General features: G+C 39.3%; 1 protein-coding gene across 1 annotated transcript; it reads right to left on the bottom strand.

Annotated features, from left to right (window-relative positions):
* Positions 1-6,262: 6,262 nt before the first annotated feature.
* Positions 6,263-24,396, bottom strand: CALB1 (calbindin 1). The gene is made up of 11 exons (XM_071554203.1): positions 24,205-24,396; positions 23,848-23,924; positions 19,300-19,374; positions 14,661-14,744; positions 14,516-14,572; positions 11,467-11,544; positions 9,098-9,153; positions 8,967-9,006; positions 8,826-8,879; positions 8,632-8,703; positions 6,263-8,221 (listed from the first exon to the last, which is right to left on the bottom strand). The coding sequence occupies exons 1-11, from the start codon at positions 24,284-24,286 to the stop codon at positions 8,108-8,110; spliced, it is 789 nt and encodes a 262-aa protein (XP_071410304.1). The 5' UTR covers positions 24,287-24,396; the 3' UTR covers positions 6,263-8,107.
* Positions 24,397-26,416: the final 2,020 nt, after the last annotated feature.

Genomic DNA, 26,416 nt, shown 5'->3' with positions numbered 1-26,416 from the left:
GCAAGATGGACGTCGCCAGATTCCAACCGACGTCATCAATAAGATTGTAGCAATGGCTCCACCGACTAACAAGAAAGAGACCCAAGCGTTTCTGGGAGCCATAGGCTTCTGGCGAATGCACATCCCAGAGTACAGCCAGATCGTGAGCCCTCTCTATTTTGTGACCCGTAAAAAGAACATTTTCCAATGGGGTCCTGAACAACAACAGGCTTTCAAGCAGATCAAGCAAGAAATTGCACATGCCGTGGCTCTTGGACCAGTCAGGATGGGACCAGATGTGAAGAATGTACTTTATTCCACAGCTGGAGATAAAGGTCCCTCCTGGAGCCTCTGGCAAAAGGTGCCTGGTGAGACACGAGGGCGACCACTTGGTTTCTGGAGCCGAAGCTACAGAGGCTCTGAGGCCAATTACACCCCTATGGAGAAGGAAATCCTAGCGGCATATGAAGGCATACGAGCAGCCTCAGAGGTAATTGGTACTGAAGCCCAGCTTTTCCTGGCACCTCGACTACCAGTGTTAAGCTGGATGTTCAAAGGAAAAGTGCCCCCTACACACCATGCTACCGATGCCACGTGGAGCAAGTGGATTGCTTTGATTACACAACGTGTTCGAATTGGGAGCTCGAATCGCCCTGGAATTCTAGAAATTATAACCAATTGGCCTGAAGGTGGGGACTTCAGCCTGGCAGATGAAGAAGAGGAAGAGTCAGTGAGTCGAGCTGAAGAAGCTCCACCATATAATCAGCTGCCAGATGAAGAGACACGCTACGCCCTTTTCACTGATGGTTCTTGTCGTATTGTAGGGAGGAGCTGGAAGTGGAAAGCAGCTGTGTGGAGTCCCACCCGACGGGTGGCAGAAGCCACTGAGGGGAAAGGCGAATCGAGTCAGTTCGCAGAACTCAAAGCTGTCCAACTGGCCCTAGACATTGCAGAAAGAGAAGGATGGCCAAGGCTCTACTTGTACACCGACTCATGGATGATAACAAATGCTCTCTGGGGATGGCTAGACCGGTGGGAGAAGATGAATTGGAGGCGTAGAGGGAAGCCCATCTGGGCTGCAGATCTGTGGCAAGACATTGCTGCCAGAGTAAAGAAATTGAACGTGAGAGTCCGCCATGTAGATGCCCATGTGCCCAAAGGTCGAGCTAACGAGGAACAAGATAATAACAGACAGGCAGACCGAGCTGCACAGATTGAGGTGTCACAAGTAGACCTCGATTGGCAGCAGAAGGGAGAATTGTTCCTAGCTCAATGGGCCCATGATGCTTCAGGCCATCAAGGCCGGGACGCAACCTATAAATGGGCACGAGACCGAGGGGTGGATTTAACTATGGACACTATTTCCCAGGTTATCCGCGATTGTGAAACCTGTGCTGCCATTAAGCAGGCAAAAAGGTTGAAGCCCCTTTGGTATGGTGGACGCTGGGACAAGTATAAATACGGAGAGGCCTGGCAGGTTGACTACATCACATTGCCACAGACTAGCCAAGGTAAGCGCTATGTGCTTACCATGGTGGAAGCGACCACCGGATGGTTAGAGACATATTCAGTACCACATGCAACAGCCCGGAATACTATCTTGGGCCTTGAGAAACAGGTCCTGTGGAGGCATGGCACTCCAGATCGCATTGAGTCAGATAATGGGACTCATTTCAAGAGCAATCTAGTGGCCACTTGGGCACGGGAGCATGGTATCGAATGGGTATATCACATTCCATATCATGCACCTGCTGCTGGAAAGGTTGAAAGATGCAATGGACTATTAAAAACAACTCTGAAGGCACTAGGTGGAGGAACCTTCAAGAACTGGGATAAGCATTTAGCCAAGGCCACCTGGTTGGTTAACACCAGAGGCTCCGTCAATCGAGCTGGTCCTGCCCAAGCAGAATCCCTCCACACGGTAGATGGAGACAAAGTTCCAGCGATTCACTTGAGAGGCATGTTAGGGAAATCTGTCTGGATTACCCCTCCCTCGGGCCAAGACAAACCCATTCGTGGGATTGTTTTTGCCCAAGGGTCCGGAAACACCTGGTGGGTAATGAGGAAAGATGGCGAGATCCAGTGTGTGCCCCAAGGCAATCTAGCCTTGGGGAAGAACTAATGATGTGCTTTGAGTTGTGTTTTGCAGGAAACCAGACACGAGATGAGAAAAACCCAAACAAAGCCAGTACTGGTATCCCATGATGTCCAACGATAAGGCAGCCCTAAACTGTGGACTAGGCCTCAACTTGGAACTGTGACTCTAACCAAAAGGCAATGGACTAAAGCTGAACTGATGCTGGTGTTGATCCTTGATGACAAGACATCTGCCTCGAAGGACCGCATATGGACTATATATATATATATATATATATATATGTGTGTGGGATATAAGTAAATGCAATAATACAAAGATTGCGTGGAAAGACCAGTGTGGAATAAGGGGTGGAGAATGTAATGGTTTGACCCATGGCTTCCCCAGTAACCATTGTATCTAAGGAAGTTACAAGTATTCCACACGTGTCTTCCACGTAGCAGTGGGGGAGTGGTTTTTTTTTTTTTTCCCTTCTTCCGGTCCTTGGCTGAGGAGCTGGAGGGAGGTGGTGGAGGTCTGGTCCCTCCGGTCCCTGGTGTTTCTCCTGTCCTGGGTGAGATTGTTTCATTCTTGTTCCCCTTCCTTGAGGTTTTTAATTGTGTTTCTTTTGATTCATTCAGTTTCTTTAGGTTGGGTTGGTGTCTTCCCTATCTCCCAGCTAATCAATCCCCTTTTCTCCCTTCCCCTCTCCCCTGGGGGGTGGGATCCTACGTATTGTGTATACAGTGTGGTTTGTAAATGTTAGTAAATATAATTTATTCTTTTTATTCAGTTCAGTTTCTTTAGAGTGCATTTCTTTTCAGTTTTTTTTTCCCTTTCCTTTGCTGGGAGGGTTTTGGGAGGTGGAAGGGGGGCCAGTCCAGGGTTGGCAACAGCTAGGCCAAACCTGCGACACTCAGGAAAAGAGAAAGTAGCTTTATGGCCGCTGCCTAACCCGGACAGTGTCTGGTTTGGCTTCAAGGATTAGACTGTCCTGAAGAAGGCATAAAATATCCTGAAAACCCAAGAGGTGCCCAATCCATGAGCATGCTCCACAGATGAATATTGCACAGACTGACATAAACCATAGTAATCACAGCTACTTTATTCCCAATATAGCAAAACTGGTAGGAGATAGTGTCCACATTAAAGAAGCTAGTTTAGGCTGGCATATTTACCCTGAGATTGTTACATTCCTGACCATATCTGAGATTGCCAGGGAGCCCCAATGTAAAGGGAAGGATGAAAAAAGTCCTGATTTGTGGCATAATCATTTTATGGAGCTGAAGTTGGAGGAACAGGGATGTGGAGGAATGAGTCAGAAACATGATGTTTTACATTGGAGATTGCAACAGGAGTCAGTAGGGTTGCAGAAGAAGTTTAATTTTCATTAATTGCGGAAAACTGGAAACGACATCTTTTTTAAAATAACTTTTCCATGACCCAGCAGTCAAAGGTGTTCTCATTTCCCTGAATTAAACTTGGAGACAGCCACAAAGGGGATTCATTGTGTGTTTTCAACTGAAAAGTACATCATGTCCCCTTTATTAAATATTGAAGTCACCCTTTTTATTTCTGTTGATGGTTTACTGACTTTGAACCTGTTACAATTTCTTAGATAAATTCAGTGCTTTAAAAGCAGTATTGTGCTATAGTAGAGGCTTAAAAACAAGTTATAAAAACCATTTAAGGTTGCAAATGAAAGAGAGCAGTTGGATTACATCTTCAGTATGATACCAGAACTGCGATCAGTTTGGTTCTCCTGTTTATGGGAATTCATTCCACCCAAATACTTCAATTAACTGTTGAGAATATTACTAATATTTTCCAATTCAAGAATTTGCTTTACAAGCAGAAGATGGCACTATTTGATGTGAGTTCTTACCTGTCCATACTGGCTTTTGTGGGTTTTGGTACATGAACTGGTCATTTATATTTGCTTTTTTTCACATATTGATAACATGTTGTCTTAGTTGAGCAGGAGGGACCAGCTAACCCTGTGTGGGGGTGATCAAAGCTGTGTATTCTACCCCCTCTATTCATTCCCCAAGGTTAATGGGCCATTAGCAGCAGATGCCCAGGGAGCCATTATCACCTTCACACTCAGCCTGAGGGGGCGGAGCTGCTAATGGGCCATCAACAGTTCAACACCCCCTGGCTCCCAGAGTTAATCACCCATTGTGTGAGTCCCCGCCCAGGGGGAGGGACTGAGTGCTCCCTGAGGGTACATAAGTGGTGGGTAAGAAGACCTCGGGAACTTCTCATCGGATCCAGAGCAGCAGCAGGACCTTGACAGGAGGAGATCACTGCTCTCGCCCAGACTACAGCCCTCGCCTGCACCAACAGGTTTTTCATTTCCTTTTGTTCTGGACTTGGGGGAACCACGGGGGTCTCAGCACAAGGGCAAACAAACCCGCTTGGGTTTGTGCCCCAGGACACTGGGTTATACTGCTGGGGTTTTGTGAGTTGAAAGCAATTTCCCTTGTGTGTCAGTGTTGTTATTGTAATATTATTATTAAATTTTAGGTCTGACTTATAATCTCTCTCGTGGTGAGTTCATTTCCCCTGCTGGTTCACCTTTAAACCAGCACACATGTAAGTAAAGACACTGAATTCCAAGGAAGTTTGTACCTTTGTCTAACTTCATGGAGCATCTTGTGCTGTAACTGCTAAGCATGTAATCTCACTGTAACCAAGGTAACCCCACAGTCTTTTATGTGATCATTTAATATGCAGTAAAATAAAACAGTCTTTGGGATTTCAGTGCACTCATCTGCTTTTAAATGGGTGCAGAACAACTTTAGTTGATTTCAGAGGGATTTGGAGGTGCTCAGCATTTCAGAAAATCAGGCCAGGTATATATGGGTGCCTCAATACAGGTTCTGTACCTCCTCATAGACACTGCAAGTCAGTGTGGATTTCAGTTTGCCTGCTAAACCATGATTTTGATGAGGGCTTAGTAAAATGAGAAAAAGCAAACCTTGTGTAGTGAAATGAACACTTATGTGGAGTTCAGCAACAGTGTGTATGTATCTTGTTCATTAACGAGGTTTATTTTGCATAGAAGTGCTGCTGGCTGTCAGCATCCTGATCTATATTGAACTTTGACCATGGAACATACTGTTCCAAAATTTTGTAAGCTGCTTGGGTAATTTTTTCAAAGATGCCTAAATAAGTTGTAACAGGGAGGATTAAATTGATGCCATGTACTGTGCATGAACTGTTGAGGATAGAACAGTGCAGCAGTGAATGACTGAAAGCCAGATTACTTCAAGGCCCATGTTCAATCCCAATTAAGTTGCTGGTAAAAAATCAGATGATATTCTCCATACTGGTCAGGTGGGCAGTGTTAGTGGCCCCTGAGGTGGGCTGATGAATGGTGGTGTGGGCACACCTGGCAGCAGGCACTCACTTTGCCTGACCAGCTACTGTTAAGGTTTACTTAACACTGCATTTATAATACCAAAGGTTGATGAAGGACCTTATAGTTACTGTTCTTGTTTTTACATTTTTCAGTCTGCTGGTTTGTGCTTTAAAGTTAATAGAAAATGACATTTGACTTGAATACCTAGCACTGTAAATTTTAATCTGTACACATTTAAAGCCAGGTAGCTCTGTCTCAGTTTCTCTGTCAAGCTGTAATGCGGAATGCCTGCACTAGGTCATGTAATTAGTCTTTGGCCATGCTATGGTTTTACTTTTCTTTGTTCCCCAGACGTCTACCAGAAGAAAAAATCTTGCAGTCTTCCCTATCATCACCTTTCCTGTTATTGTAAGCCTTGTTCTGTCCCAACCATGACATTTTTAAAAGCTCTGCCCAGGAGTGATGTAGAGAATTTAAAATCTGGAGGGTTTACAGCAGTTTTGACTTGTCACACTGCACTGACAAAGTAGGCACCTTTGCTAGAACTGGGGTTTTTAATTGTTGTCTTTTTAGTTCAAGTTTTGTTTATGAGAAGTAACTGCAGGAAATAGTGCCTGTAGGTGACTGAGAGCCAGCTAGTGGGCAGCAGCAGTAGCAGAAGGGTGGCTTCAGAACAGGTCTGTGACAGTTTATTCATGTTCAGCAAGACAGATTTCAGTTTCTGTGGTGACTCTGTCAAAACACTTTAAATGCTTTATCTTCCACTTAGCAACCATTTTTACCCACAAGATTTTTTCTTGATACTCTTAAAATAAGGTAAAATCCAGGGCTTCAAGTGCACAATATGAACAATATCAATCATTTATTGTACTGATAGGCAGATTCACTGTTCCTTCACTTAATGTACACAGTCGTATTTCACATTGCATAGAGAAAAGGAGACAAGCAGTTGAGAAGTTAAATCACTGTGCATGGAGTGGGACTAAAGCAGTGAGAATGATCTAGGTTAACCTTATTTTAATTTTTTGTGTGTTTTTTCCCAGCAAGGCCCCATCCAGCTCCACCTACTCCTTAACTTGCCAAGGCTCACAGCCTGGAGAGACCCCAAGGCTATTCCTGAAATGGTACTTAGTTGCCTGAGTTCACCTGAGGAATTCAAGGATTAATTTCAGTGGGAATTCATTGACTGTAATCCTGAAGGATCTGAACCTCATTGTTTGACATATTGCAAATAAAATGCCTTTGCTTCCATTTGTTAAATAAGATGCAGAGATGCATCTGAAAAATTGGACACAGCTAATCTGCTAACCTGGAATTGCTTCCAAAACAGTTGTACATGGAGGCAGCGCAGGTTTATTGGCTTTAAGATACAGCCCAATTTCCTTCCTCTCCAGTTGTTACTGGGAGTGATGGCCTGGGCATTCATGAACTCGTCTGTCATAAAATTGTTGTAAAGTAAAAAGGGAGCCAGGCCAAAAAAACAAAGATGCAAGAAGACAGGGCTGCTTCATAGTATAGTTCCCATTTAGAAAATACATCTCTAACATAATAAAAAGCAGAGCCCACCATGTAAACTAAATGACTAAATTTTTATAAAATATTTACTATTTTTTTCTTCATTTAGTGTCAAATTTTAATACTACTATTATAGACTAGTAATTCACTGTAAGATCCAAGGAGGCACATTTTTTTTAAAATAGTTTGTCCTTTATAGGGTACAGAAATAAGAATCCAGGAGATACACAAACTAGACACCAACAATCTTAGGATATTAAATTTAATTATAGATTACACAGAATATGATGTAAAAACAGCAATTTACTAGAATAATTATAACCTGCAAAATGTGAAAATAGTTTAGAAAATGGATTGTCATATTCTCTGACACAGCAATAGTCATGAAAGGTACATTTATAATATACGTTAATCTGTGTATTAACTATACTACCTGTCATTTAGCCAGGATTCCAAGACAGATTAAAGGCATTTTTTTTTCTGAAGTGCCTGTGTTTAAATTCAGTTAAACAGCTAGACTGAAAACTATATTGTTATCAACTACTGCATGGAGATCTATTCCAGATAAATGCTTTGTCTATATGCTATGAATTCGTAATGAGAAGAGTAATTGTAAAACTGCAGAGTGCACAGACCTGTAAGTGGGTGGCTTACAACTGAAAATATTTCTTATTGCCTTATTAAATTTTGGAAATCAGACATGCCAATGTCTCTTACCTATTTCAGACCGAGATCATATTTAATCTGAATTCATGTTTTATTTTTAAAACCCCCACATTTAGTTGTAATGGAAAAGATACCTATAAGTCTTTTTGTTGTGTAGTTCAACAAGAAATGTTGAAAGTGTCAAAGGATATGATGACCACAGCAATGTCAGCAGGTTTAATTTTTCTCCAGCCACGATTATGAAAGCAAAAAACCCAACCAAAACCAACCCTGACATATTTTAGTTTCTTTTTCAATATAGAGACGGGCCCAAACATAGACATTCTCTTTATCAATCTTATTGTTACAAAAACTGTATATTACAAACAGTGTAGAAACAAACTGAAAGGAATGTGCCACACATCCTGGCTAATTTTCTAAATGCAGTTTAAAAATACAGCCTACTCCCTTACAGTGCACAGTTATTGTGTAGAGTACATCACTAGTTAAGTGGACATGATAGAAAAGCTCTAGTTTTCCTCAGCGCAGAGAATAAGAGCCAATTCTGCTCGGTAAAGCTTTCCTCCATCAGACAAGGCCATGATGCTTTTCTTGTATGTTGCAAGGTTGGTAATGTCTAATTCCTATTTAAAGAACAGATAATGCTTTATAATCCTGTTTAGTTATCAGCATGAACAAGTTTACTTCCAGTGGCAGGAAGTGAGATTAAAAAAAGGGTATTCTCAGCTGGTCCAAAAGTAACTCATTGCAAAATCATTTATCTATTTGTATGTTATCCATATTATAGCCATATGTTGGCTTGCTGATAGGTGGTGTCTCAGAAGCAAGCAAGCTTTTGACCTTGTCATTGTGTAATCACAACTTCCCTAGTTCAGGATTTACACTGCTATTATTTCCACTACAATTTTTAGTTGTACTTTGACTTCAGGAATTATGACTTAGAAGCTCTATATTTATCTTTGGGTGGATTAAAGTGTCCTTAAAATCCAAATTAAATCTAATCTCTAAGGGGAAAAAAGTCCTCTAAGATTACCTTTTTGTTCTTTTCACAGAGATCCTTCAGTAGGGCATCAAGTTCATTTTCATCTATATAGCCATTGCCATCCTGAAAAAAATAATTTAAAAAAATTATTTTTAATTTCTGAGGATATGGCTAGTTTTCCACAAATTCAGAAAATAAGTGCCATCAAACTACTCAATTAATCTAAAGGTTTTTTGAAGACTTACTTGATCATACATCTCAAAGGCTTTATTGAATTCTTTTGCACACATTTTGACACCCTAAATGCCAAAAGGAAAACAAATCCATTAATGACACCAGTTATGTGTGATGGTGACAGGTTACCTGAAGAATGTGAATATTCATACCTGAAATTTAATAAGAAAATTTTCCTGTACAGGGAGTAGTCTTTGGAGAGAAAAAACAAAGGTCAAAATAACTGTTGCAATTACAGCATTTGGTACATGATATTTGTTTTAAAAAGAAACAGAAGACATACCTGGCCAGTTCCGTAAGCTCCAACTTTCCGTCATTGTTTGCATCAAACATCCTGAGCTGAAAGAATATATAATTTTACATTGCTAATCAAAATTAATCAACAAAATGAAGAAAACACTGACTCGAATAATTTAAATTCAATTAACTTTATCCTGAAATGATGGTGCCAGATTTTAATCTGTCATATTTGCTGTGTAATACATTTATTTTAAGTACTGACTGAGTAATGATACTAATTAATTCTACTGCAAAAGCTTGAAAAGAAACGAGATGACCAATTCTGATTAACCTACTGTAAGGTAGGTCTTAACCTACCTACAGCGATGAATGTTGTGTGTGAAAAAAGCACATGTAGTTGTTTATAAATGAGAAGAGTGTTGACGTGATAGCACTTTACTTTTGACTTCATGTCATGATTTGATAATAGAATTATTCTCTATTCATAAAGATGAAAAAACTCAGGTAAAGTTCAGTAGAATCCCAGGCATTCAATTCCTTAGACAGAAAATACTAGACATTTAATTCAATTGACTGCTAGGTCTAAATATTTAAGTAATGTTCTGTTACTGTGATATATTTTAAAAAAAAAGAGTGAACATATGCTGCAGATGATTATATATTGTTGATGGTATGAAAACAGGGAAATAAATTTCTCCAAATATGCATAATTAAATTAAAGGAAGAAATTATTAACATGATTTGACAAAATAAGTGAATACTATTTCAACAATTTTAATAACTCTACTGTATGAAAGTATTTTCCTTTGAGGCCTTGAAAGTATGAGCTCCTGCTGCTTGAGAGGCACAATAAGCTTATATTAGCTATTAGAAGTAGATAGAGATACTGCTCCTGCGTGGGACTTCTTCTCCCAGTATTTATGTCTGTGGAGTTCCATTTTTCTACTTTGAAACACTATATTGCATTTGCTCTATAAATGTGTCACAAAAGCAGTAGACTACAAAACAATGAAAGCACCTTCACTATCCTATCACTTGAAATCACAGTAATTTTAGATGTAGTTTATAGATGAGGAAAAGCCATATTCTGTACTGGCACAAGAATATACCGTTTAAAGAGATAGTTAATGCAATGCAATGCAAAAAGACCTGATTTCAGTTGGTTAATACACAACAAATAGCACAAGATATCAGAAAATTTACCAATTCTACAAACATTTATTTCTAAATAACACTCTTGCTTAATTGAATATTTCCCTCCTCTGTATAAAAGCACTTGCCTTGCATGCATTTCCCGTGAGAGCAGATTTGCATTTGGGGAAGGTAAGCAGTGGCAGCTTATTTTGTCAACATATTTTGTATTTAGATGGGTTGTTAGTGGCTGGCTGTGCCTGCCAGCAGCTGCTCAGGACTGCATGTTTTCTATTAAGCCTTCTGTTTTCTGAGGAGATTTTGGGAGAACTGGCCTTATTTTATCTTTTCTTATAACTAAATTCTTTGTCATTGTGTCTCTTTACAGAGGCCACAAGTTAGAACTCACTTTATGATGGACGCAAAGCAACCTGAATGAAAAGGATACATTTTATCTTCACCAGTGAATAAACAGTGACAATTCTAAGTAACTGATTTATAATGGTAAAACGAACCAGCAGAATTTTTCCAGGAGAAACACAAGGGTTTTTTTCAGCCATTCTCAAGCCAGTTTGAGGACTAGAGTGTTTTCCTAGCATGTTTTAAATTACTAAAAATATTTTAGGATGAAAACAAGCTGGTAAACCAAAAAAATGTAGTGTTACACGTTTCCTAAAGTCCAGAATTTTTTCCTTTTTTTCTTGAAAATCTCACACAGAAGCCAGTACTGATCTCTACCATGGAGTACTGTAGCAGTGGGATGGAAGGAGTGTGTCAAGGATGGACTGATTTAAAGCCAGGGAAACAACAGTCTTGTTACAGTGTCTATCTAAAAACATCAATTTCTCCTTCTTGAAGCAGAGGGAGAAGGAAAGTGTGAGAGGTTTGTACATCTGATAAGAAGCTACCATGTAGTGATGGCTTTTAAGACGGGACAGACATCACAGCACTGTAAAAAGGCAAAACAGAAAGTAACTCCAAATTCATTTGATCTAAGCAGAATAATGTAATTATGACAGGAAGAGCTTTTTTCCTATGAACTGTGAAGACTTCAGTTTTACAACTAACGGTACAAGGAAATAAACCAGGAAAATGCTATGGCATGATGTGATATATAAATACAAAAAGGCTTAAAAATTCCTGGGCTTTTTTAAGCAGCACCGTAAACTGCCCATTGAAACTCTGTGGCTGCAGAAGTATGTGCAGTGCTAGATGCCCCACTTGTCTCATTGTTACAATGACATAGTTAGATTAACTCATTATTCCTTTAAATAACCTTACCATTATTTCTGTGTATTCTGTTAGCTTCGAGTCTTCAATCTGCTTATTTGCTTTCTGTAATAAATCTTTCAAGAAGCTCTGTTAAATAGAAGAGTAATAGGTGAATTTTTATCTACAGTGTAAAATGTTTGACTTGCTAACTTCAGATTAAAGTAATGGGAAATACTATTTTACTTCCACTTTAGTATTTACTGCTGAAGTTCCAAATAAGTATGAAAAAAATCAGTTACTAACAGTTAAAAATACAACAGTTTCTTGTGACAAGTCAAGTATATTGCATTTTATTTGGAAAAAGTGACTCATAAAACTTTCTGCATTGTATGCCATTTGTTGTATTGTGAATTTGGAAAAAAGTTTAGCTTTCAAGAATACTGCTTCCTAATTAGCTCTATCAGTAAACTAAACTAATTAACCTTGAGTCTCCCTGAAAACCTGGATGCCTAATCACTTCTTGCAACATAGGAACAATTTTACAGAAAGGATCAATGATTAATCAAGTTTTGTCCTTGCCTACGGCAGTACCTATTGCTAGATGTGAGCATTGCTCCTTCCTACTTCATATTTGAAATGTGTGCAGCCAATTAATTTGCATTTTTGCATGAGAATTTGATGTCACATGACTTGAAACACCAGCCATTTTTACTTTAAAATTAAGATGGTGTTCACTTACTCAGTGTTTCAAATTTCTACACTAGATCTATGATATGAAAAAAGAAAGATATCAAACCATTTAGCAAGGGCATTGCAAGAACTGAGATGTCTGTATGCCTGCCAGTGCTCAATGAAGCACCTAATTCCTGTCATCAGTTGAAGTGTCATTGTCTTTGCGGAATTTTGGGTCACATTTCAAGATAGACAATAGGGAAGCAGATAAGAAAATATACTTGTATTCCTGAACTTGAATATAACCATGTCAATAGTCACATAACTACCCACTATAGTTTTCTGCATCTGGCCCCCTCCATGCTGGAGGCCCTTCCTGGTAGCTTGTATACAAAGTATATGACTGAAATGTAGTAAATGGATGTTACATAGACATGTTTAATCTTGTGTGCTTTCATGGAAAACAGAACTGGAAAGGACATTGAAAAGCTATCCAGTCCACCTCCATGTCTCCAGAAAGGATAATAACTATTTAAACTTCCTGAATTACTGTCTGATCTGACCTATTGCCAAGCCTTTCCAAAACACAGCGATAATGAGTCTGCTTCCCCCCTAGACAACATATTCTACTGCCATTACTATTGTTAGAAAATTTTCCTGATTTCCAGCTTGAATTTCACTCACAAACTTGTCAGTGAGTGTAGTCCTCACATAGCAAATACTTAAAATGCTTGGACTTGTCAAGAAATGCTGATCTAAAAATAAAACTGTGTATTTATGTCTCATTTTCAACATGATAAAATGACCTGTTTCTCTGAGGCAGACAAAAATCTCACAACATAAGAGAGATGGGACCATTAGGGATTCAGTTAAAATGTCTTAATTCTTCAGCCAGTCTTCAATCAGCCCTGCCTTTTTAAGACTATTTTAAATTATAACAGTCAACAGCAGTCCTTAAGGCATCATCTAACAGCTGGAAAGTTCTCAAGTGCTACTTCCTCCTGATCCTACCAACTTCAGGCTCATTAACCTCCTGCAACCAGTCAGCAGAAGAATGGGTTCATCTATGTGAGGGTTACCTTAAGGTTAGACCCTCAGCAAATGTGACACAGATACCAAACTCAAAAGAGGAAGGGAAAATGTGAATTTTCAAACATGAGTTCCTTTTCTGAACAGAAGAAATCTAATTATTTTGGACAGTTTGATATCCTGGTGCTTTAGTTAATAAAACTTATGTAACTCTTCTTTATACCACATATGGGTAAAATAGTCCATATTAGATGGATAGACACTGGGCCTTTCTCTTGCTTTAAATTTCTTTGATTCCTTTGAATGTAAATCTACAGTAATGAATCAAGTGCAATTAATGGTGGAAAATGGCACCTCTCTACTCAGATGCTGTTGTATATGACCATCTCTCCTATGATAAAAGGCTGAGAGGATTGGGACTCTTCAGCCTGGAGGAGTTTCAGGGAGACATCATGAAAGTATGTATGTAAGTATTTCAAGGGAGGGTGCAAAGAGGATGGAGCCTGGCTAGTGACAGGACCAGAGGCAATGGTCACAAGGTGAAAAACAAGAGGTCCTCTCTGAGCATAAGGAAACATGTTTTCACTATGAGAGTGACTGAGCATTGGCACAGGTTGCCCAGAGAGGCTATAGAGTCTTCATCCTTGGAGGCATTCAAAAGCTGTCTAGACAGGGTCTTGGGCAAGTGGCTCTAGATGGCTCTGCTTGAGTAGGGGTTTGGATCTCCAGAGGCCCCTAACAGCCACTCTCTGCTTCCGTGACACTAATTCAGCATCTACAAATTGCTGTTTGTTGTATGACTAGGGAAGTAAAATCAGTCCAGTTTTAAGGTTTCTTAACTCTGCAATGATGAGATGGCTAATGGAATAATCTCAATTCTGCTCTTAGTGTAGATATTTTAAGCTGATACCAAAATCCTACTAGGTTAATCAAGCAGGAGCAGTGCAGTGCCATTTGTGTTAGTCTACCAGTATGACAGGAAACTGTAGGGTTACATGTAACTTGAGAGATCATAGTTCATCCAGCAGCATAGTGATTACTGGTAGTGATGCCCTTAGGGAAAAAAAAACACAACAAAATAGCCCTCCTCCCTAATATACCCCCCAAAAAAGCCATAATAGCTTCCAGAGGTCCATTTTGCTCTCCTCATCTTTCTTACTTCTAAGCTACATACTACCCTGAGTCACTTGAGAGAAACTCAATCTAAATTAAATCGTGTTTTGAAACACATTGTTCAGATTAGGGTTTCACTTTAAATAATTTATTGGCAATAAAAACATCAGCTAATTATATTGCTTTTTTGTCATGTTTGAAATGCAAAAACATGCACATGTGGGTATGTGAAGAAAGAGATAGCAGCAAGGCTGTAATCCAATACCAGTTCTCATGTTGTGCATACTCATAGATATTGGTTTACCTTAAGTTCCTCAGAATCAATGAAGCCACTGTGGTCACTGTCATATTTCCTCCATGTCTGCAATCAGAATATGAATACTTTAATGATATATTTATGGCAAGCAGGTCTTGGATGGTTTTACAACAGTTAACTTTCCATACTGTACCTGCATGAAGTCTTCACTTGACTTTAGCTGCTGGCATCTGAAGAACAACAGGAAATTCTCTTCCGTTGGCAATATCTGAGCGAGCTGTAACAGAATTTATGCAAGATTAAATTTTGATTCTTCATTTGGCCAACTGAGCCCGTAATAGAGCATGAAGCTTTTTAAAAGTGTGTTAAATTCTTTGTGCTCAAACTGCCCTAGAGTGGCCCCATAGGAAGCTTCACTGTGATAGATGAAATATTTGGGAGGTGGCTCTGAAAGACTTCTGGCTTGCAGTTTTGCCATATTCATCAAGGTCAAACAGAACTGAGGGCTGAGAGAAGCAAGTGAGACAGCACTTTACCACAGGGGTAGCTTGGGGAAAGGGGAAAAAATTCACCCATGCAGAGCTGTGATCTGAAACCATTGAATCAGTGTGAAGGGAAAGCATAGGGCAAGAATACATTGCAGATAAGTGTAAAGGACCATGAATGAAGAAAATGAGGAAAATAGACTACTCACAGATATGAAGGAAGAGGAAGAAGACAGAGGAACACTGACATGGAGAACACATGTGTAAGGTAAATTGTTAAATGTAAGAAAAATCCAGGAGAAAATAAAACAAAACGGGGGAGGGTGAGAGATGGCAACCAGAGCTCAATTGTCAGACTCAGAGATGTGTTGAAGAAGAGCTATAAATACCAGAAAGAATTCAAAAGGGGTTTTTAGCCCTTCAAAACAAGGGGTGGTTCTTCCAGTGCCTCTGCTCTACAAAAGCCTTTTTAAAAATCAGACATTATTGTACTGATTATTGAAAATGTTCATTTACTATAACTCAATTTTGGCAAGTGACAAATGTAGAAGATGGAGAGCATTTCTGAATAATTTAATGTAAAATCATGATTTGTTTTTAACAGAAGTCCAATTTTTTTTCTCAAAATGTATGAAATGTGTTTTGATTAAAGGGAACTTTTGACTTGAAGAATGGACCAGCTGTGCCTACTAATAAGAGAAAATGGGGAAAGACAGATTTCTTAGCTGCATTCTTGTATGAAAAATGACATCTGCAGACTTCCTGGAGTCCCATCTTAAAACTGTGATTCAAATTTTTGGGTTTTTTGCATTCATTTCACATCCTCACAATCCCTTGTTCTGCCTATTTCAGTGCTCTTGCCTAATTGCTGAGGCTTTTTTATTGGGATCCAGCAGAGCCATAAGTGAGTTCAGCTCTCATCCCACAGGCACAACAAGGTTATGGAAACATATCTTTTGTTTCCCTACAATTATCTATGCAAGGGTTCAGTTTTATTCTCTAAGTGTTGGTACAACTGAAAAGACACTCTCCTTAGAGAAATGGTGCAGATGATGACAGGCTGTCAGGTCCATCAAAGCCTACTGAGTACTTTTGCTAAATGGCTGAGCACCAAACCAAAAGCAACTTAAACAATGTGTTTTTGTCAGCAGCTTGTAAAACCGACTCCATTATAAATAGCATATACACATGTGGGTAAGTATTTAATAGCTAAATGTGTGTAACTTAGTCCTGATTTATGGAAAAGTGTTTTTATTTCTCCTATGACAAACAAGCTTTTATTTTTAGTGTACATTCCTATTTAACAGCAAATGGATTGGAAGAACTGTTTAGAACAAAAAGCAGAGTTTGGGGGAAGGCACTGATTATGACAGTGGAAAAGGGTTAGCATGTGTGGAAATTATAAATAAGATGTCATTCAATGACATATGTAACTCCTGTGAATTTGCAAGGGCGCTGTGAAATAGTACAAGGTGCAAGGGTAAATGTAAAATAGTAACTGTCCAAAGAATCATTAACAGCTTATTAGCAATACCAAACTGTATTTGAGGTACAGAATATATCACATTATTTTAAGCTATACCTCTCACCCTTTCTGTGTCTCAGGGGAAAGCGTTAAACTGCTTTTTGTGGAAAACTCTGCAGCATTAAGGGATGAGGAGATCATGTGGAAACTGGCTCAACTTCCTACTTTTATACCACTACTGAGATGAAAGATGGAAACCTGGTGCTGTTTCAAGTGATGACTTCTTTGTGAGGATAAGCATAGACTCACCACTGTGAGTCTGTGAACAGCAGCAACAGTAGTTTTGTGAACTTCACTGCTTTTATGGAGAATGTTGGTTGTGTAGTGAATAACAGAGGAAACCCACACAGCCTGAGACTGGTTTGACTCCTCTCTGCTCAGTTGCAGGCTGAGGTGTGTCTTTATAGGTTACCTAGCAGAAAAATACTCTCAGTACCTAAAACAGTATCAGAACTACTTTCTAGAAATTGTTCTTTAAGTCAATTCCATTGATATTTAATGCTATTTAAAATTCCTTTCACCTAATACAGTGAATTTGCTTTTTTAAAATCCTATAATAGAGCATGGGAGTACAAAGAATATTTTAGGCTAATGGTAGTTATTTTTATGGAAGCAATAATCTTCAAATAATTTGAACATGGAATTGCTGCAGTTCTGAGTTTTGAAGCCTTGGGTTTCACAAGCACATTTTAGTGAAAGCTTGGTCTGAATGAGTACAAAAGGCAAATTAAAGGTCTTTTACACAATGACAAGAAAGTCATCGAGTAAGAAATGGTCAAACTGCCTTTAGTTGGAGGTCACTGGGCTAAAGCCAGTGAACTAACTGCAGTGTGCTTACCAAAACAGAATCCACACTTAATCTGATCTGAAAATCCACTCCTTCCTCTGTGAAACCACTCAGACCTCCTCTTTATCTCAGTCAACAGAACTTTCCCAAAAACTCATTATTTGCTAGCACACTTTATGTCACATAGTGGAGCATTCATTATGATGGTTGAGAGTCTGAATGCTTTATTTTTTTTTTTAACAGCATTAATACACTTTTGTAGAAAAACTCTTTGATGTAGTATTAAATGGGAGCAATCTGGAATAACTGGCTTTTTTTTTTTTTATAATAAGGAAAGAGAATCAAGTCCAAATAGCAACTTTAATTTCATACTGTTCTGCACGTACACCACTTTTTATGAGTTCCATCAGAGCTTTCCAAATCAAGCTTCATGCTGATGTAAGTGAAATAAAATATAGCTATTGGGTTTGGAAACTGCTATGTTAAGGGAGAAAGTCGCTTCAGTCACTAGACTCTGTACTACCACTATTCAATGGCTTCCATGGATGCTGAGCGTGTTTGGCACTTCACTGGAGGTGGTGAGCTATATCAGACCCTATTGAATTTGCTCATCTTTACCCATTAAGTCAGTATCTGAATCAGAAGAAGAATTTGAAAGGTAAAACTTTCAACTATCTTTCCTACATGAGGATGCATGGTCTTTTTTAGGCACTGTTCACACTTTCTTCTTGCATTCAGTGCTTGCTATTGCACATAATCAAAAAGACTGAATTAAATAAGATTCTTCAATACCAAATAAATAAATGTTGGTTGGTCCAAAACCAAACATTTTGTTAGACCAAATAAATGCTGGTTCTTTCTGATGCAGAGCTATATGATCAATGTTAAGTATTGTCAAATGATGCATTTCTAAAAATCAATTATTGCTGCAAGTGAAAAAAACTATTTATATTTTCATGGCAATTTAGTCATAATTACGTATGCATTTAAACAAGTATATAAAATTCAGACATATGACAGAGGAGAAAAGAGATCTTTAAATTATCTATTGTATCAGCCGTTATACTTCCTATTGACATTTACAGATTCTATTCAGTCCTCTATTTTAAAATTAGGTACTGACTCAAAGTTGGTCACTGTAGAATTTTTTCAGGCCTGGCTTGTTTCCAGCTGTTCCTTAATTATCTCTCTAGGTCAGATTTATTATTATTGGAAAAAAATAATACCATTTAATAATAAAACTGAAGTCTCACTGCACTCAGAGTGACATAAATGAGTCATTGATTTAGGCTCAAAAAAGTGACTTCTCAAACTGTTAGCCCATGCACTCTCCTTTTCACTTGCAGGACTGAAGAGTGAAAGTGAGAGAAAACCCTTCCCTAGCAAGTTGCCTAAATATACAATTCTTGAGCGGCTATATGGGAAAAGAGGGTGGTTATCTTTAACCTCTTCAGAAAGTGGGAGTAAGGAATATGGCAATTTTCTGCCTGAGGTTCTGTTAAAGTTCAAGAAAGAAATTCATAATAAATCCTAATCTTTCCCTGGATCACAACTACTATTAAAATTTTGTTTACATTTAACATGATTAATGTGCAGTCTTACCATATATGGTTTTTATTAGAATAGACTACAGTGATTGCCCAATTGTGTTCACTCTTTATAAGAGTGGTGACAGAGCATTAGTTCAAAATCACACGTAGCAATAAATCACATTGTCTTTCACTATTTAAATTTCTAAAATGGAGCTCTTATCAGCTTTGCAGGAAAACTAAATTGTTGCTGATGTTTATTTGTACTGAATAAAGAGGGAAATTTATTTGAAGTGTATTAAAATTTCTGGAGAGTGGTAAGGAATACCTTACTTTTTGTTAATGAAAAAATTTTACTAGTGAAAAAAATACCAAAGATCTTAAGAGAGAGATAGAAATATTCTGTGCAACTGAAAATACATGGCATATTATCCTCACCTTGTCCTGCACTGAATGTATTATCTTCAAGTAAACATCAGTGTTTTGTTAGAAAATGACTGTCTTACCTCAACTATTCCTATTTTTCCATCAGTAGTCTTCCCATATTGGTCCACAAAAGCTTTCATTTCAGGGGTTAAATCCTAAAAATTTACAATAATAGAATCATTATTTTAGGATACATATGGAAACTTATTTGAATACACTATTAGTTGCAAAATAATATGCTACATTCAATGAAATGCACTTATCACAGCTAGTTTAAATGAAAATTAGTATTTTTTGATCATGAATAATGTCATTGCAATAGATTTTACTTACTATGGAATTATATTATAGTCAGCGTGAATGATTGGCATTTAAATACTTAGAACTATACTTTTGTTTACAGAATGAAAAAAATTCTAAAGACAGATGTGTTGGAAGATGTATGTCACAGCTCCTTTGTTTAAGAGCATGACAGTGTAGTTCATAGGCAATTATTAGTCCATTTTCTCAGTTTTCACTTTTAAATTAGTAACTTGAAGGCAGTGTAATCTTTCAAAATAAGGAAAATTTCAGTATAATACATCTGACCATTAAAATAGCCTTTCCACATATTTGGTGGATTTTTCCTGAACAATTGATGCTATTTTAGTCCTAAAAGAGCTCATCAAAATATCATATTTTTCACTGTTTTGTATTTGGTTATCATGGAAACAGAGTCAAAATGTCACTGCTGAAATGTAGAGAGGCAGATTTACTGGGGAGAAAACTTCTTAAGTCTGACTGAATAAAGCCGTCATAGTCGTTCTTCATATAAATTATGGTCCCTACTATATACATCTGTTCTCTAAAAGCTATCCTCATTCTAGGCTATGGCAAAGATGCTAGGCTTGGGGTGATACCTAAATATTTGATTTCACACTTCAACTTGACTTGACTTGCTTTGATATGAGCTGCCATCAACCTTCGATACAGATCAAACTTTTAATTTTCATTGTATTTCTTATAGATGTGAGCTAGTGAAACCATGCAGCATGGATCAGGGTTACAGTTATATTAATACAATGGACAAATCTATGGTTATAGGTGAAGACACAGCAGACTTTGGGAAATAAATGTTTAGTTGCTTATATTGATTATATGGGACCTAAGTGATTATCTCATTGGAGACATGGGGAATCTCAGCTGTACAAAGTCCATTGTAACTTGTCCCAAATTTCACCACCAAAACTAACTAAAATGTGAGTTCCTTGTAGCTGATGCAGTCATGGCCTAGTATCCTATTTCTGTCAAAGTCATCCATGGCAGGTTAGTAATTTGCCCTGGCTTTAATTAGGGATGTGGTTATTAATACAATGTACTTCAAAGTCACCTTTCATTTAATGATCCCAAAGTGGGGACAAGTTTGCTTAGCACATAGAGTGTGGAATTTAGATACTTGGATTTTAATTAGTATTGGTTAAACGTTTTACTAATCTTTCTAATAGCAGCTCTGCAGTGCCAGACAGTGTCCAGCCATGGACAGAGGAACAGTCAATTACAGGTTAAACAATATGATGCCTTTCCTCTAGTTCATTATTCAGAATGATTGTGGGTTTTTTCATGTTCTCTCCACCTGTTCTTGAGATGCTTGATGAGTTATTTAAGTTATGTTATTCAGATAAATATTTTTGGTCAAAAAAATGACCTAAAATTAACCAAGTCTACTACTAAATTTGATACAGATGCAGTATTCAATTTTTGAAATTAAGAAACTAACCCTTCACACCTAGGTCAGACACTTCAGAATAGACATTTGCCCAACAAGTGGAACTGTAGAAAAAAATAGCTTTTTTTGGTATAATTTGAAAATATAAGGGCAGATGGCACTACCGAAACACTTACATGGCTGTATTCATAAATCATATGTTTCTGTCATTCCCATATACACAGGGAAAGTGAGAAATGGATGCGGAATAGCTCAGCCAATCTACACCTACTGACACATTATCAACTTCTGCATTAGTCACTTATATCCCAAAGTTTCTTTTGGCAAATAGAGAATGTATTGCATAAATATGGGGTGCAATAAGTGGAAGGTATGCATATATACTCACATAGATTTTATCTTTAAAATAATGCAGCTCTTTTAACATGGCTGAAATTATATCAGGTCAATTCACTGTTTACCATAATGCATGAAGCAAACAGGCCTAATGTTACCACAGCCCAAGCCCTAAGACTTCTGACTACACATTACCCCCCTTTAGGACTAGTCTGAATCAAGCTGCAAGCTACTGCTCCATCTGAGAAAAAACAGCTGTGAAAGTACAGGATTACGGAGTGGATTAATACAAGGATTAGCATTAGAACATAATTAGAACAGTTACGTGGTTGGGAAGAATATTGGGAAATATTAAACCGTCCTATTTGATGACAGAATAAATGTGATTCTTTAATGCATATGGCATGACTGGTGCAAAATCCAGCTATGAAGAATGCATAATTGAATATTTCAAAAAGAGTGAGAAGGAGAATGACCTGAAATGCAGAAGTTAAGGATGACAAAGAGGCTTTGGGGTGTTAAAAGAAGGACAGATGAGGAAATTAGATATAACCTACACTAGTTTTTCAATGTGTCCCTTCTGGCAAAAGAATAGAAATTTAAAGCTACTGAATTAGTATCCCGCGAGACAAGAAATGAACTAATGAGATGCTTGTTTGGCAAATGAGCCTTCAAATCCAAGAATCGGGTTAGATTTGAAGCATAGGTGACATATAGCTGTACTCCAGACCCCACAGACCAAGGGCTGAATTAGATGTTCCTTCTGTAGATTGGTCTTAGCACAACACTACAAAGTTAGGTTTGAATCAAAGAAATGAGAAAGGAAAACTCAGACATCTGAGCATTTTTAAAATATAGTGTGAGATACAGGCAGGGATTATTTTAAAAAACCCACATAAATTATAAAATTTGTAGCAGATTAGAATAATCCTGCAAGACTTTCTGCATTGCTTTGAGTAGTCTCCGTTTTTAGGAGATGTACATTTACTTTGAGAGAGAAAAGAATCCGATCTTAAAAAGATAAGTATTTTTGTCTTGGAGCCTCTAATTAATTTTTTATCTCCTGAATAACGTATCAGCATTTCTACTACCAATGCCATTCACACTAAATATACGAAGACTTTAATATCTTCTTTTTACTGGTCATACTTAAGTTTCATGCACTTCAGTGCAGAAGAGAGATTTGTTCTGTTGCAATACTTGAAATGTACTGAAGTTTTGTTTAATATTTTCTGTGAAAAAAATACTTTTTCTCTCTAAAAAACCCACACATTCCCAATTCTCTGTTTTGTTTTGTTTGTCTGTTTTTACTTTAGTTTTGTTTTATTTTATTTTTAACTTTAGTTTAAACTTACATTCATGCAAATGAGAGCCTACACCAATAACTCTAAGAAGAACTAACTGGTACCTAGACTGCAGTAACATTAGAGGCACTGCTGGAAGACAGATTTTCATAAGTGTAAAGTTTACACTCATACAATTAAAAAGAAGATAAAATTTTCCACAAAATCAATTAAGATTGGTTTTTTTTCCTTCTTTGCATTTACTCCTAAAATATACAGCAGCTTTCAAAGCAAAGTTAATTATTGAAAAGCTATTGCTCAGTTTGGAGTCATCCTTATTATGAACTATTAATCTATTTCCTCCATGTACACATAACATCTAGTTACGTTATGATTTTATTTTCTGTTTCTCCAGAAGTGTTTTAGCATACATTCATTTAAACCAATTCCATTAGGTTATATGTGGGACTTGGATGCTAAAAGTGGCCTAATTTAGAAACTGATTATTTTAAAGGCAATTTATTTGTTAAAAATGTTCACTTCTCTTTTAATTCAACTCTATACATGGAATATTTAATGTAATTTTTTTTTCTCTCTCTCTTATCCCTCCTCCCCCCCCCAGCCTCCACATATGGGTATAGTTTGGAGGAGATTAATAATTAATATTTCTATAACTCATACACAGAAGGGTTTTCACAACACTGTCTAAAACTTCGCTGTCTCTCTGAACAACTTAAACAGCCAGGATTTGGAACAGATTTGGTTAAGAGCAGAAGTGGTTAGGAATTATCTGCAGATCTATTTAGTGACCACCAAGGGGCAGGAATGCATTTCAGCCCGTACTGCCCATTAGGTAAGAAAATAAAACAGTCCAACTACCTCGAAGTGTTTTTTCTTTCTTTTCCTTTTTTATTTCCTTCCCCCCCATCCCGTTTGAGTAAGAGTACATATCTGGATCAGATAAGATTAGTTGCAATGGGGTAAGGTCCCATCCAAGACAAAAAGACAATATCCATGTATTTCTTGACTTTTCTTTTTAAGCACTGTCAGAAATATCGGCTTCTGTAGCCTGGCAAGGTATGATCGGGACCCGCTCACCAGGGAGGTGGATCCTGGTCCCACCTTTCCAAAGCAGACGATTTATTTCATTTGCAACCTGCTCATTTCTAACGGAGCTACTTCCCTTTGCCTGGTGCGGCAGGTACACGACCCGTGTCTCGGCAACAGAGAACAGAAAGCACTGCAGTTTGCTCAAGAAAACTTCTTTCCCGAAGACGGAAAAGTGGGGCGAAACAAAAACCTACCAAGCCTGCCTTCTTCCGTGCCTGCTGCAGCTCCTGGATGAAGTTTTGTAGCTCCTTCCCATCCATGAACCCATTGCCTACAACAGAAACAGTTACGGGTTGCCGTCACCGCTCCCTCCAGCGCCGGCACGGACATCCCGGACCCATCTCTCTCTGCCGGCGGAGCGGCGCCCCCGCCCACGCCCGGCACCGCCGAAGCCCCTTCGGGCTGCGGGGCTGACCCCGGGACTGCGGCGGCGGCCGCCGAGCGGGGACAGGGCTGCTTTTGGGCGGGGAGCGGTGGGTTCCCCCCAGCCTCCCGCGGGCCTGCCACCCTCGCCCCCCGCGCCCCCGCCGCCCTGGGGGGAAAGGAGTCACCGTCGGAGTCGTAGTGGTGCCAGATCTCGAAGAACTGGGCGGCCGAGATCTCCACGCCCTGCAGGTGGGTCTCCGCCGTCATGGTGGGCGCGGGGCGGCGGCTCAGGGGGGGGTGGCGCTGTCCACGGTCCTGACTTGACTCTGACCGCGGCCGGCGAGGCGGCAACGACCGACGACGACGGCGGCGACTCCGACGGCTCCTCCCGCCGCCGCCCCGCCGAGGGCTATTTATGAGGCCGTCCCGTCCGGGCCACTCCCCCCGGCGCTGCCCTCCCTCCCCACGGGCCCCGGCGCGCCCTCCCCGCCCGGCGCGGGGGGGTCAGGGTCTTCCGACGGCGGCACTGCGAATGGGCCAGCCCGGAACGGAGCCCTCGGGAACCCGCACCCTTCGACGCGGCAAGCACGGAGGGGTGTGCGGGGGCCGAGAGGGGAGCCCCGAGCAGCGGGAGCAGCGCTCGGCGATCCAGGAGTTACTGCGGATCCTTTGCTGTAGAGAGCGTGACCATGAGACGTGGGCACAGAGGCCGAGGGCAGCCTCCCAGTTTAGCTGTGGGTTTTCCACCTGAATCTCCTGAATGTCGGAGCGTGGCTTGTAACACCTCAGGATGTCACAGTGCAACGAAAAAGCCACTTGGGACACCATGTGGGGTGCAAGGAACCCATTTTTCACTGTTCCATCCCCAATCCAGACCTGCAGACATCTTTGCACAGATATGTAATGGGATTTTGAGATATCCATATTGAGACAGTATGTGAACAGTGCAGAGGTGTGAGAGACACTACCACAGTCTGCTCTGACTGGGCAAGAGCTTTTTTTTGCTAGACCAGCTTAGGAGAATTTCCGTTCTATAGCAGCAGGTTGATGGGAAGGAACAGAGCAACTACAAAATCTTCCTTCTGCAATGGGGTAAAGTGTTGCTGTACTAGTAATGATGTTTAAGTCCCTTTTGGGATGACTCATTTTAGTCACTAGGATTACCTGGGTTCTGTGAAGCACTGAACCTGACTTTGTAGTTCCAGTCCTATCCTTCAGATCTACATTGAATTACAATGGTTTGAAGGTCAAAATGGTCGGCTGACAGGACACCACCAAATACAGTACATATTATAGTAAGGATGAGGGATGAGAATAGCTGGTAAACCCAGAAATCTCCATATGATAAGTGGTCAGCATGAGCAACAGTAGGACAATAGTATGTTAAGATTCACATATAGCATGAATGTAAAAAAAAAATAATAGGGTGATGCAAAAGACAGCAAAATGGCAAGGGGATGGATAACCCAGCAGGATGAGAGGTGGATGCTTAGTTAAAGGCTGACATGTCTTGAGAGGGATTTCAGTAGACTGGGTGCCTGAAATCTTGTATGCATTATGGAACAAGATGTGGGCATAGCAATTAAGTAATCATGAGACCTTATACTTGATTCCCTCCATTTTACATTCTCCTGTTTCTCCACCTGTTATGTGCAGCTTTCTCTCCTTCTGTTGCTGATGTTTGGCTTTGAGTTCTTCAAGAGATGCACTGGGTTGGCCTGCAGATTTTTAGGTACTGAACAAAGCAGTAGCTAAGAGGAAAGACCCAGGAATATGATTATTAATCTCTTTGGTTCAAAATATTTGTATCAGTGAAAAATGTTCAGATTAACTTTGCAGCCATAAATAGCATTGTACTTGAAAAAGACTGAAGAAATTTTAAGTATTTCCTTAAAATCAGGCTCTGTGTTTGACCATGTAAAAAAAAAAGAGAGAAGAAAAGAAAGAAAGAAAGAAAGAAAGAAAGAAAGAAAGAAAGAAAGAAAGAAAGAAAGAAAGAAAGAAAGAAAGAAAGAAAGAAAGAAAGAAAGAAAGAAAGAAAGAAAGAAAGAAAGAAAGAAAGAAAGAAAGAAAGAAAGAAAGAAAGAAAGAAAGAAAGAGAAAAGAAATCACAACTGCCCAGTTTTCCATCTAGGAACTGTTTTTCAAGCATGGCTTTCTCAGAGTAGACTTCAGTGGGAAGCATGTCCAGAAACTTCTGTAATCTACCTATGTCTTGTCTTAGAAATAAAAATATGAAACTAATACATTTCCATAAAGTAGCACTGATCACCAGAAAAGAGAGAATTAATGAGGCTTTTCTTTACAGGCAAGTGCAAGCGTAGTGAATCGAGCCTGGGATTACCCATTGTACTTGGAAAAGACAACGGGGTGCCAGTGACGCAAGGGCACTGGAAG

This window comes from Pithys albifrons, chromosome 4, assembly GCF_047495875.1.
Source record: "Pithys albifrons albifrons isolate INPA30051 chromosome 4, PitAlb_v1, whole genome shotgun sequence".
Classification (NCBI taxonomy): Eukaryota; Metazoa; Chordata; class Aves; order Passeriformes; family Thamnophilidae; genus Pithys; species Pithys albifrons.
The sequence above is the reverse complement of the archived record's forward strand: the minus strand, read 5'-3'. Positions and strand labels throughout refer to the sequence as shown.